The sequence below is a fragment of the Panthera tigris genome, chromosome D4 (genome assembly GCF_018350195.1).
Source record: "Panthera tigris isolate Pti1 chromosome D4, P.tigris_Pti1_mat1.1, whole genome shotgun sequence".
NCBI lineage: Eukaryota > Metazoa > Chordata > Mammalia > Carnivora > Felidae > Panthera > Panthera tigris.
This window is the reverse complement of record NC_056672.1, coordinates 91918849-91933383: the sequence shown is the minus strand read 5'-3', so window position 1 is coordinate 91933383 and position 14535 is coordinate 91918849. Positions and strand designations below refer to the sequence as shown.

The following is a 14535-nucleotide window of genomic DNA, read 5'->3' as shown; positions in this document are numbered from 1 at the left end:
CCTGCCCCAGGCCCAGCCCTCCCCCTGCCCCAGGTCTAGCTCTCTCCCTGCCCCAGGCCCAGCTCTCTTCCTGCCCCAGGCCCAGCTCTCTCCCTGCCCCAGGCCCAGCTCTCTCCCTGCCCCAGGCCCGGCCCTCCCCCTGCCCCAGGCCCAGCCTTCCCCCTGCCCCAGGCCCAGCTCTCTCCCTGCCCCAGGCCCGGCTCTCCCCCTGCCCCAGGCCTGCAGCTTGTTGGGTCCAAACCCTCCGTGGCGCCCCTCTGCCCTGCCCAGCTCCCTCCTGCCTGGCAAATGTGAAGATGTGTTGCCTCCCTTAAGTCCCCAAAGGCCCCTCTGACGGCTTTTCTGTGGGGCTTACCAATGACACGGACATTTCCGTCCTCCCAGAGGTGGTCCTGGGATGATGGAACCTGTTTGCCCCAGTCCCAGCCTCTCTCCCACAGGGAGGGGTCCCTCCCAGCCCTTCGGCCCTCCCACCTCCCTTCTCCACCTAGAGAAGGTGCGAGGTGGTCTCAGCCTGGAACCTGACACAGCAGCGGAGGCAGGCCAGGTGCCCCCACACAGAGCCACCAGGTCCTGGCATTTCAGCCCCCCACCCCCAGCCGGCACCCAGTCTTGAACAGGCAGGGGCAGTGGATGGGTGGGGACAGGCTACACCCCTCAACTCCAAGCTCCGAGGCCCGGGGACAGAGCAGGACAGGACAGAGGCCCAGGACAGGGACCGCGGCAGGCCCGGGGGCCGGCGGCGAAAGCTGGGGGGGTTCAGCTCGGCCCAACCCTGGGCACCCAGCCCTCGCTGCGCCCCAAGCTGGGAAGGTGACATCACTGCCTTCTATGGGGAGGGTCCAGCCCCCACACAGCCAAGCCCACCCATGGGATTGCGCAGGAAAGGCCCCTGCCTTGGCCCGCCACCAGCCCTTCTGGAGAGCCACCCCCACCCCCCGCCCAGCCCCGCGGCCCCCAGGGCGTGAGGTGGCCACGTCCTCCTCAGGCAGTGCCCCAGCTGGGCTCCCTCCATCTTTCTCAGAGGCCCTCCTGGCGGGGGAGGCGGCCGGACCCCCACCCGGCAGTACGGCCTGGGGGCCCTGGGCTCTGATGCTCTGAAAGGTGTGGGTGGGAGCCCGGGGTGTGGGGGGGCCAGATGCCAGAACACGGGCCCCCCTCGGGCCCCCACATACTTGAATGTACAAGCATATTTACTGCTCACACGTGTTTGCCCTGTTGTCAGTGGGTCCTTTCCAACCCAAGAGGTACATGGTTTTTTGTTTTTCCCAAAAAAATAAAGTCTGCCAAGTGAATGCTGTCGCGTCAGGGTTAGTGTAAGGGTGCGGGGACGCTGGTCCTTTGGGAGGGCCCAGGTGGCCGACCTTACCTGGGGAAGCAAGCCCACGGCGGGGTGACCAGCCAGTGGCGGCCAGCCACTTGGCGACAGGTTGACCCCCGCCGTCCTCTGCTCTGGGAGGGGCCGTCTCGGTCCTAAGTGGACCACGTCACACGAAGCGCAGGCACCTTTCCAGTCCTGAGTCCCCACCGATGCAGGGCTGCGGCTCACCCGCCCAGGACCTGCTGGGGCCACGGAGCAAGGGAGGCGTGGGGCGCCCGGGACCCCGGGCACCGCCGGCGGATGCGTGCCGGGCCGCGGTCTGTGGGGGTGCAACCGAGGAGCTGGCTTGGGGGTGACACCCCCACCCAACGGCTGTCATAAGGCGCTGTGTCCCCAGGCGGAGAGATGCTGGGTTCGGGAGAGGCCTCGCTCACCAAACTCCCAGTGACCCGCTAGGCATGGGGCCCCCACGTGACCACAGGAGGCCTGACAGCGGGGGCAGGAGTGGGGGGTCAGGAGACCCTTGAGGGCGAGGGGGCACCGGGAGGGCAAAAGCTGGTCGGAGCTGCAGGGTGCCATCAGGATCTGCACCTGCAGGGGCCCCGGGGAGCTGTCCCTAGAGCCCCCCGAAGCAGTAGTTCTGGTGCTCCGGGAACCCTGGTGCCCTGACCGGGCTCTGCGGTCCAATAGCACGGGGTGCCATGCTGTCTCTCAGTGGCTCACATGCTAAAGGCTCCAAGGGCTGTGGTTTCCACAGGAAGCGACAGCGCAGGAAGCTTGAGTGGCTCTGGGAGTGGGGGCCGCCCCTGGTTGGCTGGTACCTGGCCACGGGGTGCACTCAGGGGCGAGTCTTTTCCCATCTCCAGGCACTAACCCTGGGAGGGGCAGTGCCCCCAGGGTCGGCAGGGCCCAGCCATCAAGCATTAGAATACAGCAGGTGGAACGTATGGTCTATACCCATGTCCAGACCACAGGTCTCAGTTTCCCCATCTGTGAAGGGAGGGACTGGCCTGGGCCGCCCTCCTGTGCCCGGCTCTGCACTGTCAGTCCAGCAGTGTCCCTGCCCGCCATCCCCCCTCCCGCCGCCGAACTTTGGTCTCAACCCTCTGGGGACAGTGAGCGGCTAGGCCCAGGCCCAGCCCTGCCTCCTGTGCCCGCGTCGGGGAGCAGCCCCCCTCCCCTGCCCGGGGGGCTGGCTGAGCACCCAGGCCGGCAGTCTCCACAAACGGCACAGGAGGCACTGAGGGGGAATAATAGACGGTTGTCTGCCAGGGGAAAGACAGGGGGTAATCGAGTCGAAGCACAAACTGTCAACGCCCCGCAGAACAATGACAAAGCTCCGGGCGCTGATGGGGGCGCAGAGTCAGGAGCCCGGATCCTGCCAGGATCTGCGAGACTGCGGCTGGTGATTAGTGGTGAAGGTCACGCTTCTGGAAATAAACACGCTTCGACCTCAAACGTGGGGCACACGGCCCCGCCCGTCAGACAGCAGCCGACACTCCCACCCCCTCGCCCCCACGGACACCGGGCTCAGCTGTGGCCACAGCGAGCGGCCTGATTTGCTGACTTCGTTTGGCCGGCAGCCAAGGGTCAGGGCTGAGGTCGGCGCTGGCTCCTGAGCGCTGTCCAGGTGTAGGGGGATGGCAGGTAGCACGGGAGGAAGGAAGGTCTGGAGAGCCGCCCTGTGTCTGGCCAGAGGGACAGGACCCACGGGGGGCGGGGGGGGGGTGCTGATCCTCCCCAGGAAGACCAGTGGCTGGTCAGCCATCCCTTCTAGGCCTCCCCCAGACCCAGCAAGGCCGGAGCCGCGAGTCTGAGCCACCCCACACCTGCCCCAAACCTTGTCTTCCTGTCCTTTCACCTGACCGGGCATCACCGTTAGGGTCTTCATCTTCTGCTGGGAAGGCAGAGGTTCGGAGGGGCAAAGGGACCTGCCCAGGGCCACCCGGCCACGGCCCGGAGGGGCTCAGGCTCCCCATCCGGCCGCTCCCCACACGGACGCAGCTGGAAGCCGAGTCCTCTGTGCAGGGGGACAGGGGAGGGCCAGGGTCTTGCTGCTGCAGAAGGCCCCGGCCAGCAGCACCTGGCAGGGCTCCTGGGAGTCGTTTCGGACTCTGGAACCAGGGACAACAAGAAGGCCCCAGGGCCCATCGTGTCTGAGTGATGTTTGTTTATTGACAGAAAACAGGCAAGTCCGGAAGGGCCCAGGGCTGAAGCATCTTCTTGAAGGCAGAGGCACGGTCAGCTAGGCTCCGTCTTGCCAGGGTGAGTGGGATCCTGGTCCTCACTCGCTTCTGGAGCAGAGGTGGATTTGGAGTTCCCTGCAGCCTCTAAAACCAGCTCCAGGGCCCCATCGCCAGCCACTCGGCACACCTTCTCCCCTCTGGCCGCCAGGATTTCTTCGATATTCCTGAGAGACGAGGAGGCACCGTGACACTCCAGGCCCAGAGCCCATCCCGTACCTTGGTCCTTCAGGGGAACCCCAAGGCCGGGCTCGAGCCAGGAATGTGGGTCCCCACACTGGTGTGCCATCAAGGGCCCTGCGTGCTGACCTGAGGGACCTCCAGAGCCCCCAGAGGAAGGTGCTGTTACCATCCCATTCACAAGTAGGACGGACACTTGCTCAGAAGCCGAACTGAAGTGCCCGGGGCCACCGGCCAGGAGGATCCTGACCACTGCCCCCCACTGCTCTCCACAGGAGGGGTCCACACCGCCTCACACACGCCCCAGGTCTGGTGTGACCGACCAGCCAGCACTGGCAGAAGAGGAGCTAGGACCCTGCTCGGGAGCGGGCACTGCACAAAACTTTGCAGGGGAAGGAAGGAGCCACAGAATGAAAGGGAGTCACGGCTGCAAGAGTCGCCTAGTCTGACCCCTCACTTTAGCGGGGGCCCAGAGCCCTGACACGTAACTGGGTCTTGCAGACCCCAAAGGCCACACCGGTGAGGGCAGAGGTCAGGCAGTGAAGCAGGACCAAAGTGGGCTGGTCTAGGGTGGAAAAGTTTAGCAAAGAAAAACAAGTCTCTCCTGGGGACTTACTTATGCCGAAGTTCCTTGTTCACCTGAAACTTAAACTTAACGTCTCCTCCTGCATTGACAAGGCTGGGGAAGTGGACTGGAAGGGCGCCCCAGGGAAAGGTGGGGCGGGGCTCTTGACCCACCAGGCCAGCCCTGGCACACAGGCCTCCGTCCCCCCACCCCTGTCCAGGCAGCCTCACCTCTTCCCATCCAGGTCTGAGAACCAGCCCAGGTTGTCGGCGATGATGTGGTGATTCTGGCAGCCGGGGCAGGTCACGATGACCACGCCCTGGTGATAGGCCAGCTTGGAGATGCGCTTGGAGGACCGAGTCCCACAGACCTGGGGGAGACCCGCAGCCCAGGTGAGTCCAAGTACTTGGCCCCGCCCCTCAAGGAAGACCCCGCCCCCTCTGAGGATTAACTCCATCCCTGGGCAGGGCCTGCCCTCTCCGGAAGGGCCGGCCCTTTCTGAGACAGCCCACCCCGATCCCGGAAAGGCCCCGCCTCTGGGAAATAACTCCACCCCTCCGCGCAGGCCCACCCCTCTCCTGGAAAGGCCCGCCCCCGGATGTAGCCTCACCTCTCTCCAGGAAAGAACCCGCCCCCCCGGATAGCCCTGCCCCCTCATGCTGTCGTGCCGCGGGCACAGGGCACCTCTATCCCGCCGCGCCAGGCAGACCCAGCCTTGCACCCGTTGCGCGCTCACCTTGCAAGTGTAGACAAGCTGGTAGTGCGCGGACCCGGGCCCCGGAGCCGAGCTCAAGCGCCGCCAGCCCCAGACCCCGGCCCGCCTTCTCCCCGCGGCCCCTGGGCCTGCCCCGCGTCCCCACAGCCACCTCAGGCCGGGCCCCCGGGGCCGCGTGCGGCTTAGCAGCGGCCCAACGCGCCCCAGCGCGGCCCGCAGCATCCCGCCCTCCGACCTCGGTCTCCCGCCTTGCCCCACCTCGCCCCGCCTCGCTGAGGCCGCGCAGCCGCCATCTTGGAAGCGGGCACGCGACGGAAGCGGCCCTTTCCGGCTTCCGTCCGCCGACGGGCAGGCTGTGCTCTACTGCCCCCTGGAGGCGGGAGGTGCACGCGCGGCTGGGAGGTACACGCGGGAGCGAAGCCACCAGAGGCGGCGGTGCTGGGACGGCAGTCCTTTATTTATGAAACTGCATTTCTGACACTGCTGCACGCATCTGCGTCGCACAGACAGAGCACCTCTGTGCAAATCACGGTGCGTGGGCGCCGGCGTGCCTGCGCCCCTCGGGCTCGGCGCCGCGTCCTCCTCGCAGGCCGGGCTGGCTAGGAGCCCTCCGTGTCGGTGTTGTCGCTGCCCGTGGTGTTCTCCCAGTCCGCCTCCCCCTGCCTCGAGCCGTGCTGCAGCTTCCTGAGGGCGCGCTTCCTGCAGGGGCGAGCGGGTGTCAGCAAGGCGGCAGCGCCCCTCCTCGGCCGGCTCTCCCGAAGCCCGCCTGGGGCCGCCCACCGCCCGCGCGGCGCACCTGCGGTAGTTCTCGAAGCTCTCCTTGAGGCGCCGCCGCTCCTTCTCCGGGGGCTCGCCGCCGCTCAGGCCGGCGTTCTGGGGGAGGAGAGCGGCTCAGGCTCCCAGGGGACCCCCCCCCCTCCCCGCCCCTGGGACACAGAGCCAGCCTGGCGCGGGCTCCAAGCCGGCGTCCCTTCTACGACAGCGCGCGGGGCCGCCTGCTCCCACCCAGAGCCGCACGGGAGACAGGCTTTCCGCGGCTGCCACGCCCTGGCCCGACCAGGCTGCTTCGTCCGGGAAGGGAGGACTAGGCTTCCTGTTTCCAACAGCGCACCCCAAGACCGCACTGGGCAGAGACCCTTGCAACCACCCCCAGGCATCCAGGTTGAACAGTCACCCTCCCTGGGCACCGTCACACGGAAGCCCGTGTCAGGGGCATCCTAGGGCTGCAGGGACCCCTGCCCCCCCCCCAGGAAGCCTTACGTTGGGGATCAGTGGAAGCGGTTCCTCCTGCAGAGCCTCAGGGGGCTCCTGTGGGCTGTCCCTGTTGGCGGGGCCACCTGGAATGGAGAGTTAGGCCTGTGGGTCCCACCCAGCAGCTGGGACCACGCTTAGCATAGTCAACACCCGGCCACCTGCTCACCCCCGCTGCTTCTGGGCCAGTCCTGCATCATCTCCTGGGTCCTCACTCGGACCCCTAGAGGTCTCCCATTGTGTAGATGAGGGGACTGGGGCTCAGAGATGTCACTCCCCACTCCTGACTCCCTCTAGGCAGGCAGAGGCTGCTGGAAGCCCACCAGGCAGTGCCCCAGCATCCAACCCTGCTCCTCTGGGTTGGGCCGGGGCACTGCATCAGTTGGAAACAGAACGTTCCAGGCTGCCAGGTCCCCTCAGAATTTGTCCGGGCCTGCACGGGCCCAGGGCTCAGGACCCTCGAACAGAAGGTGCTCTGATGGGCTGGCTCCCCTAACTGGCCGTGATGGGAGACTGGACATCCAGTCTCAGCAACATCACAGGGGAAGAGGCCAGAGCCTGTGAAGGCCAGGCCTCTGACCCTGAAGCCCGTCCTGACTCTTTCGAGGGGCCATGCCACCCCTGGGTTGGGGCTCCCAGACCTCCCCCTAACACTCAGTGTCTGCTGGGTCCTGACCGCCTGCCCCCATGTTGGGACTGGCTCCGTGGCCTGTAGCTCAGGTCTCCGGGCAGCAGCAGGCTTCCCAGCTCCCTCACTTCTGCACTGGCTGCTTCCCTTTTGCCTTCTTTGGAGACCGGTGGCGAGGCCCGATGCTGAGGACGTCTGTCTGGCCTCCCGCACCACCCCTGAGGTGGCCCCTCCCCACCTCCCCTCTGACAGCCACGTTCAGAGAGAACCCCTTGAGCCCTCCTCACTCCTCCAGGCCATCTCCCTGCTGCCCCTGTGCCTGGCCCTGAGATGGCCCACCTTCCCCGCTGTTTGCATCTCCTACACTGGACTTGCCCTGCCCCCTACCCAGGAAGACGCCGGGGGAGAGCAGAAGGCCACACTCTGCCTTCCGGACCCAGAGTGGGCTCCGATGGAGGGACGCGCTCTCAACATTGGAGATGGGGCACGGGCCCTGCACACGGGCTCTCGTCTGCTCGCTGGGGAGCCTGGAGGATTTCTCGTGCCTCTGAGCCTCAATGTCTCCAACCGTAAGGTCAGGTTGTGAAGGATCAGTGGATGGGGCCGTGCGCGCCCAGGGTCAGGGCTGGTGCCAAGTCAGGGCGACGAGTAGGCCTTGGCCAGACTCGTCCGTGAGAGGCCGCTCCCCTCCTCACCTTTGTCTGACAGCCGGGTGGCCTCCAGGTCCGGGGGTAGCGAAAGCTTCCAGGGAGAGACAGGCATCCAGTTAGGTGGCCACCCTCCCGAGACCCACCTCCCCTGCCCACCTCCCCTGCTGTGCTGCTCTTTGGCAACCGGGCAGGAAGGCCTCTCTGCCCCCCTAACGCCTGGGAGAAGAGCGGCTGGCCCAGCTCCCACAGGGGACTGTGGTCTGGCAGAAGCTGTGGCCCAGAGCCTACCCTGAGGTTTACACTCACGTCCTGGGAGTTCCTGGGTGAGCTGTCCTCCAGGTCAGAGCTCTGTGGTCACAGAGGAGGAGGCCATCAGCAGGACGTGGGGAAACGCAGTCACCCCCAGGCATGGGGTAGCATGGGGCGTGGTGAGGGGCCCCAGGCCAGCTGCTGTGCTCCGGGGAGGTCCTCCTCTCCAGGCCACGACTGGCTCGGGCCCCTGCCCAGAACATCTCTCCCTCCCCCTCGTGCCACCCAGAATGGCCTGCCAGAACCTGAGCTGTGCCACACCCTGTACCCCACCAGGAGGAGGGCCCTTTGCAGAGGACGGAGAGGGCTTGGGAAGGCCGGGGATGCGCCCCGATCACCGGCAGATAAGAAGTATCCGGGCAAGGGCCAGGGCTGTCCGGCGGCCCTTCCTGTGGGCCTGGGGTCTCTGGAGACACACTTGCCCCTGAGGGCCACTGCCCGCTGTCCTACGGCGGCTGCAGCTCTGCCCAGCGGGCGCTACGCAGGTCCCCAGCCCCCAGGAGACCCACCAGGATGAGCGTCTCCAGCTGCTGCCGCTTGAGTCTGCCCTCCAGGGCCAGCCGCTGGCCCTCGCACTGGAACAGCTGTAGCTGCAACTCGTCGGCCTTCTCGGCCAGCTCGCGGACCTGCTTTCGCAGCGCGTCCTTCTCCTGCAGGCTCCGAGAGTGCTGTGTGTGCAGCTCCTCCCGCGTGGCGATGGCCTGCGGGGATGGCAGGGGGCAGGCGCGGGGATGGCGAGGCCGGGTGCCTGGAGGCCCCAGTCCCGCCCCCGCCTCTCGGCCGGCCTAGGGTGGCGCTTGAGGGCTGGCGCAGGTAATAGGGGCTCATGATGGGAAGCGGAGGGCTCAGAAAAGGCGAAGCTGAAACCTGCAGCCTCCATCTCAGAGCAGTCCCTGCCGGCCCCCGTGCCCCCTGAGACTCCTCCCCGTGCGCGCATCCAGCACACGCTTCCGCCCCTTGCACGGCCTTCACTGGGTTGGCGTGGCTTGATGTCCGGAACGTGGTTGTTAGCGACTGTGTTAACGTGCCGTATCGCGCCCGTCCCTCTGGGGGGACGTGCCGCACGTACAAACGCGGGACAGCCGGACCGCACCTGAGGACACAGCTCTGACCCACCCGCAGCAGCAGCAGCCGGCAGCCTGCCCGACGCCCACGGTGACCAGCCCGGCGCGGGGGGCGGGCCCTACCGGAGTCACAACCGGTCTTCTGTCCGTTCCGACAATCCAGGAAGCTAAACCACGTCCCCTAGAACGGTTGGCCCCCAACAGCCAGGACTTGATGGATCACCGAGAACTGCCATGTCTGTGCCTGCTTCCCACTTAGGACCAACCTGAGACGGCCCTACCCACTCCCCTCGGCTGCCTGGCCCTAGCGTCCCTGGCTGACGGCCTGCCTCTGGTGGCTACGAGCTGTCCCCTGCTGAGCCCTGCTCCAGCAGCCCCGCTGTGAGCTGGGCTGCCCCGCTTCCCACTGTGTCCAGCACCGGGGCACCGAGCTGTCTCCGCGTTACCGTCCTCCCTGTGGGAAACGTCTTCAGACGTGTAACTGCACAGTTAGGGGCTCCCAATAGAGGTGGCCGGTTACCCTCCAGAATGTCACCGGAGCACTTGAGTGTAGCTGATTAGAAAAGACCCAGGTGACGTGATGGGAAAGTGGTGGGAAGCAGTGAGTGGACGCAGCCCCAGACGGACTTGCGCAGCTCCTGTTCCCAGGAGTGCGGCCAGCCAAGGTGTCCACGGTTTTTTAATTTAAAAACCCATTTGCCAATTACAATAGTTTGCGTTCTTGTTAACATAAAAACGAAACTTTATGTACACCAAACAAAATCTGAAAGTACAACCCGCTATGGGGTATGGGGTTCCCGGCAACAGGCGGGGGTGGCGGTGGGGGGAGGGGGTCACCTCGCTATCATTCACGTCTCTCAACGAGCACATATGGGTTTTGTTATTTAAAAGCACTCTGATATTGGGGCGCCTGGGGGGCTCAGTCGGTTAGGCATCCAACTCTTGATTTTGGCTCAGGTCGTGATCTCACAGTTCGTGGGTTCAGGCCCCACATGGGGCTCTGTGCTGACAGTGTGGAGCCTGCTTGGGACTCTCTCTCTCCCTGTCTGTCCCTCCCCCACTCGTGCTCTCTCAAAATAAGTAACTAAACTTAATAAAAAGGAAGAAAAAGCACTCTGACAACTGCCCTCCCCTAAAACCTCCTGCCCTGGAGGCCACACGACCCGGAGCGACCCTTGCCGCGCCCTCGCCCGCAGGCGTCCTGGCAGGTGGGAGGCGGCACCTACCTGGTCCCTCTCGGAGGCGACCTCTTCCATCTGCTGCAGGACGGCCGCGATGCGGTCCTTGTACATCTCGCAGTCCTTCCGTAGGGCCAGACACCGCAGCTCGAACACCTCCTTCTCCTCCACGCACTACGGGAGCCAGCCGCTAGCCCCCACCGCCCGCGCCCGCCCCCGCCGCCGCCCCTGCCCGGCCCCTGGGTCAGGCCCAGCTGGGTCCCTGCAGGCCCTCAGCTTCCAGACTGGCCTGGGGCAGTGTGGGGAGAGGAGGCCAGGCCCCCGCGCCTCCGCCCCAGGGAAGGAGTGAGGTAGGGGGGCTGTGCAGCTGAGTGCGCACGGGGCAGCCCCCCAAGCCCACCCACCCAGCCGGCCCCAGCTGTGTACCCGGGCGCGCAGAGCCTCGCCCTGTCGCAGATCCTTGCGCAGGGACAGGATGGTGTTGGCTTTCTCCTGGTGCTCCCGCAGCGCCTGCCTCCAGTCCGCCTCCAGCACCTGGATGTACGGGCTGCTCTTGTCCGGCGTTCCTTCCTGCGGGCGGCGAAGGGGAGAGAGCGGCAGGGAAGCGGCCGGGCTTCAGGGGGGCCCTACTCTCCGCACCGCACCGGCGTCCTGCCAGGCGCCCCCCACCCGGGGCCCCCAGCTCCTGCTTGCACCCCCCCCACCCGCAAGGGGCCCCCGGTCCCGCGCATGCCACCCCCACCCGGGGCCCCCTAGTCCCGCGTATGTCTCACCCACACCCGCAGGGGGGCCTCCAGTCCCGCGCCCGCCCCGCCCACACCCGCGCATTGGCCTCCAGTCCCGCGCCCGCCCCGCCCACACCCGCGCATTGGCCTCCAGTCCCGCGCCCGCCCCGCCCACACCCGCGCATTGGCCTCCAGTCCCGCGCCCGCCCCGCCCACACCCGCGCATTGGCCTCCAGTCCCGCGCCTGCCCCGCCCACACCTGCGCGGCGGCCTCCAGCTCCTGCACGCGCGCCTGCAGCAAGGCCTTCTCCTGCTGCAGCTCCCACAGCAGCTCCTGGCTGGGCCGCTGCTCCATGGCGTGGCGGAGCTTCAGCGTGTGTCTGCGCTCCACCCTGCAGTCGTCCTCCGCCTTCATGAGGCTGTGCTTGAGCCGCTCGATCTGCGGGAGACCCTGTCAGCCCTCCGGCCGCACGGTGCCCGGCAGCCCCCCCACCCCCGCCCCAGCCCCGCAGCTCCGCAGCCGCGGGGAGCCCGGGCACCTCCAGCTGCAGGTCGCGGGTCCGCATGAGCGCAGCGCCCTTCTCCTCGCTCTGGCGGGCCAGGCGCATGGCCAGCTCGTAGTTCTCGTCCTTGCAGCGCTTGAGCTCGCGGCTGCCCGCCTCCAGCTCCTCCTTGAGCCGCTGCACGCGCTCCTGGTGCTTGCGCAGCAGGCTGTCCTTCACCCGCAGCTCCTTGATGAGGTCGTCCTTGGAGCTCAGCAGCTGGGTCAGGTCCTGAGCCTTCCTCTGCAGCTTCAGCACCTCGCTCATCAGCAGCTGCGTCAGGCCCGACTCCCCGGATGCGTCTGCGGACGGCGGCGTCAGAGGGCCCGCCTGGTCCTCCGCCGCACCGCCTCCTGGCGCCGGGGCTTGAGGACCAGCGCCCCCCACCCCCCCACCCCCGCCCCCTCCGGGGACGCACACCACCCCAAGGCGCTGGTGTTCCCTGTCGAGGAAGCAGGCTGAGATCCTGACTCGCCCCCAGGCAGGCAGGCACTGGGCTCGGGCAGGGTCAGCACGGGTCTGTCTTTCCTCCACCAGAGTGAGAAGCAGCGGCACAGAGCCCCGATGCCGGCACTCCCATGTGCCCCTCAACGCTTCCTTCTGTCCCCAGTTCATCTCTCGGGAGACGAGCCATCGGGCCTGTCGGCGAGGGCCCCAGGCCTCACCGATAATCATGGAGAAGACGCGGGTGGGCTCCTTGCCGGTGACCTTCTTGTACAGCTGCGGGTAGTAGAGCTCCAGGCTCTCGAGGAAGGCCACGTAGCCCTTGTGGCCGGTCCGCTGCAGGATGTCCAGGAGCACGCCTGAAAGCACGTGCCCTGGGCGCTGAGCTGCCGTGGGCCGGGTCCCATCGGGGCCCGCCTGCCGCCCACCCGGCCCGGCTCGCCCGCAAGTGCCACAGCCCCCGGGGCAAACGGGCCGTTGGGGGGGGGGGGGGTTGTGCGGGGGAGGGGCGCGCTCCCGGCTGAGGCGGCACTGACCCACTTTCCGCTTGCGGATGACCAGGTTGGGGTCACTGAGCACCTGCTCCTCGTCATCGGGGTTCAGCACCTTGCACTGCCGCAGGTAGGGCGTGATGCGTGAGGGGTCGATGACGGAGATGAGCTTCACGCGGAAGCTCTCCAGGGCGCTCCAACACTCGTCCTCGTTCTCGTAGTCCGACATGGCGGTGGCTCGGCTGCGCTCTGGACGGCTGTCTGGAGGGCGTGTCCGGGATGCTAGCTCACCCAGGGCGGTGCTCCCGGCCTCCCCTGGGCACGGCTGCCCCCCCCCCCCCCGGCTCCTGGGCTTTCTGTCCACAGTGTGCTGACGATCGTGGGGGGAGACGTGGAGGTGCTCTGGGGGCTGGTGGTGGCCCACAACCCCCATGCCCTGCTCTGGCCTCTGTGACCCCCGCCCACGGGCAGGGACTCTCTGGCAGGTGTGGGGAGGGAGGCGGCGGGGCCAGGCCGTGCTGTGCGGGACTTCCTCCTTCCCAGACGCGGCGCCCGCTCAGGCCTAGCCCTACCGCCTCCTCTCCTTCCGGTGGCCGGCTGGTGATGCAACAGCGGGCACGGGAAGGGTGAGTGTGGACCGCCCACGGGAGAGGGGCCAGCCCCAAGGCCACTCTGGCACGCTCTGCAGGCTCCCAGGTCCCGGGCACCTGCCACCTGTGGGCTCCTCTCCGAGGCGGAGGCCCGCTCCTGGCCATGCCTGACAAGGGGGCCATCCACATTGGGACCGTCCACCGCTGCTCCCTTCCATTGGCAGGCGGGAACCACTCCCTTCGGGCCTGGGCCACACCAGGGGCGGCCGTGTGGTCGTGCTCTCCTCTGGGTGGTGGGTTCAGAGAGGCCCTGACCTGCCGCCAGGCAGCCCTCAGCCAGTGTGGGAATCCCGCCCCCAGACGCAGGTGGCAACAGGCAGGGTCTTTGGAGGAGCTTCTCTGATTTCCCGCAGCCCTCAGTCACACCATCCAGCCAGCAACAGACGGCGACTTGGGATGGCCCTTGTGACATTGAGCGCTCCCTGCCTTTCCTGCCTAAAATCCACAGGTGCCACACCTGGCCCCCTGCTGCGAGCCCCCCTGTGATGAGCAAACAGGTTCCGGGCGGCTCTGAAGGGGGACAGGGCACTTGGTGCCCTTCTGGGGTCCTTGTCCCAGGACCCTGCTCCCTGCCCCGGGAACCCTGAGCAGAGCCGGGCATCTTCCCGGCCTCCTTCAGAAAGGGGGGCAGACCCACCTACCTCAGGGTCCTTGAGGGGCACCCGTGCAGTGGGACGCTGGCCAGCCCAGGCCACCCTGATCCGACGGACAGGAGGAGGTGCCGTCGGCAGCCCGGGAGGAAAGCCTCGCACTTCCTGCTGGTGCTGGTTAGCTCCACGGAGCCCGAGCAGGTCCTCCCCGAAGGAGCCGGTCTCTGGGGCTGCCTTCTGATTCGCCCGCCTGGCAGGGCCCGGGAGGCGGGGCACAGGGAAGTGGAAGTCCCGCTGGGGCCTGAGGCCCAGCCCTGGCACCACTAAACCCAAGCGTGGGCAAGGGCCCTCTTGAGGCTGGAGGAGGCTGGTTCGCCAGCTGGGCTGATCGGGCCTGGATGCAAGCTTCCAGAGGCTTCTCCAGAAGGGGCCGGCTGGAAACCAGCACGGGCAGCTGGCCAGGTGCAGGTGGAGACCCGAGGGCATTGGGCCCGACTCCTGGGATCTCAGCCGGGTGCTGGGCCAGCACGCGCCTTGGTCACCGGAGGGCTGAAGCATAGTGTCCAAAGAGGGGACCTTGCCTACCCCACACGGCCGCCAGCCCGCGCTATAGCTAGTCCCCTCCTGGGTGTTCCCACTCCACAACTTCTGCCACGACACGTGGCACTGTGACGGCAGGCTTCCGGGATCCCGAGGCCATGCCCCATGACCCCACAAGCCGGTGTCAGAGGGGTATTGACCAGCCAGCAGAGCCCGGGCCGGCGGCCAGGGCCACCAGCCCTCCGTGGCCTCCACCCCTCAGCTGTGCCGGGAACCCCCAGGCCAACGCCTCACCGGTGCAGCCGTACTGGTTGAACCGAGATGCCGGCTGCCGGGTTGAGGCAACAGCTAAGGAGAGGTGGGACGGGCAAGGCAGGTCCTGACCAGCGCTCCCGCCCCACCTCCTCCAGGCAGCTGCCTCTCGCCCGACCGGCTCCCTGCCTGTCCTG

At 67.2% G+C, this 14535-nt stretch overlaps 2 protein-coding genes across 4 annotated transcripts; both read right to left on the bottom strand.

Moving 5' to 3' along the window:
• Positions 1-3478: 3478 nt before the first annotated feature.
• Positions 3479-5273, bottom strand: DNLZ (DNL-type zinc finger). The gene is made up of 3 exons (XM_042964595.1): positions 5046-5273; positions 4540-4679; positions 3479-3731 (listed from the first exon to the last, which is right to left on the bottom strand). Exons 1-3 carry the CDS (start codon positions 5244-5246, stop codon positions 3563-3565), a joined length of 510 nt encoding a protein of 169 aa, XP_042820529.1. The 5' UTR covers positions 5247-5273; the 3' UTR covers positions 3479-3562.
• A 187-nt stretch (positions 5274-5460) lies between these two features.
• Positions 5461-13767, bottom strand: CARD9 (caspase recruitment domain family member 9). 3 transcript variants are annotated; one of them, XM_042964591.1, is made up of 13 exons: positions 13598-13767; positions 12352-12567; positions 12037-12174; positions 11369-11673; positions 11089-11268; positions 10531-10674; positions 10153-10278; positions 8372-8563; positions 7842-7901; positions 7599-7644; positions 6285-6361; positions 5821-5897; positions 5461-5723 (listed from the first exon to the last, which is right to left on the bottom strand). In XM_042964591.1, the coding sequence occupies exons 2-13, from the start codon at positions 12533-12535 to the stop codon at positions 5624-5626; spliced, it is 1629 nt and encodes a 542-aa protein (XP_042820525.1). In that variant the 5' UTR covers positions 12536-12567; positions 13598-13767; the 3' UTR covers positions 5461-5623. The 3 variants fall into 3 exon arrangements, with proteins under 3 accessions (XP_042820525.1, XP_042820527.1, XP_042820528.1); XM_042964593.1 differs by having other exon boundaries at positions 7860-7901; XM_042964594.1 differs by lacking the exon at positions 7842-7901.
• Between the last annotated feature and the right edge of the window lie 768 nt (positions 13768-14535).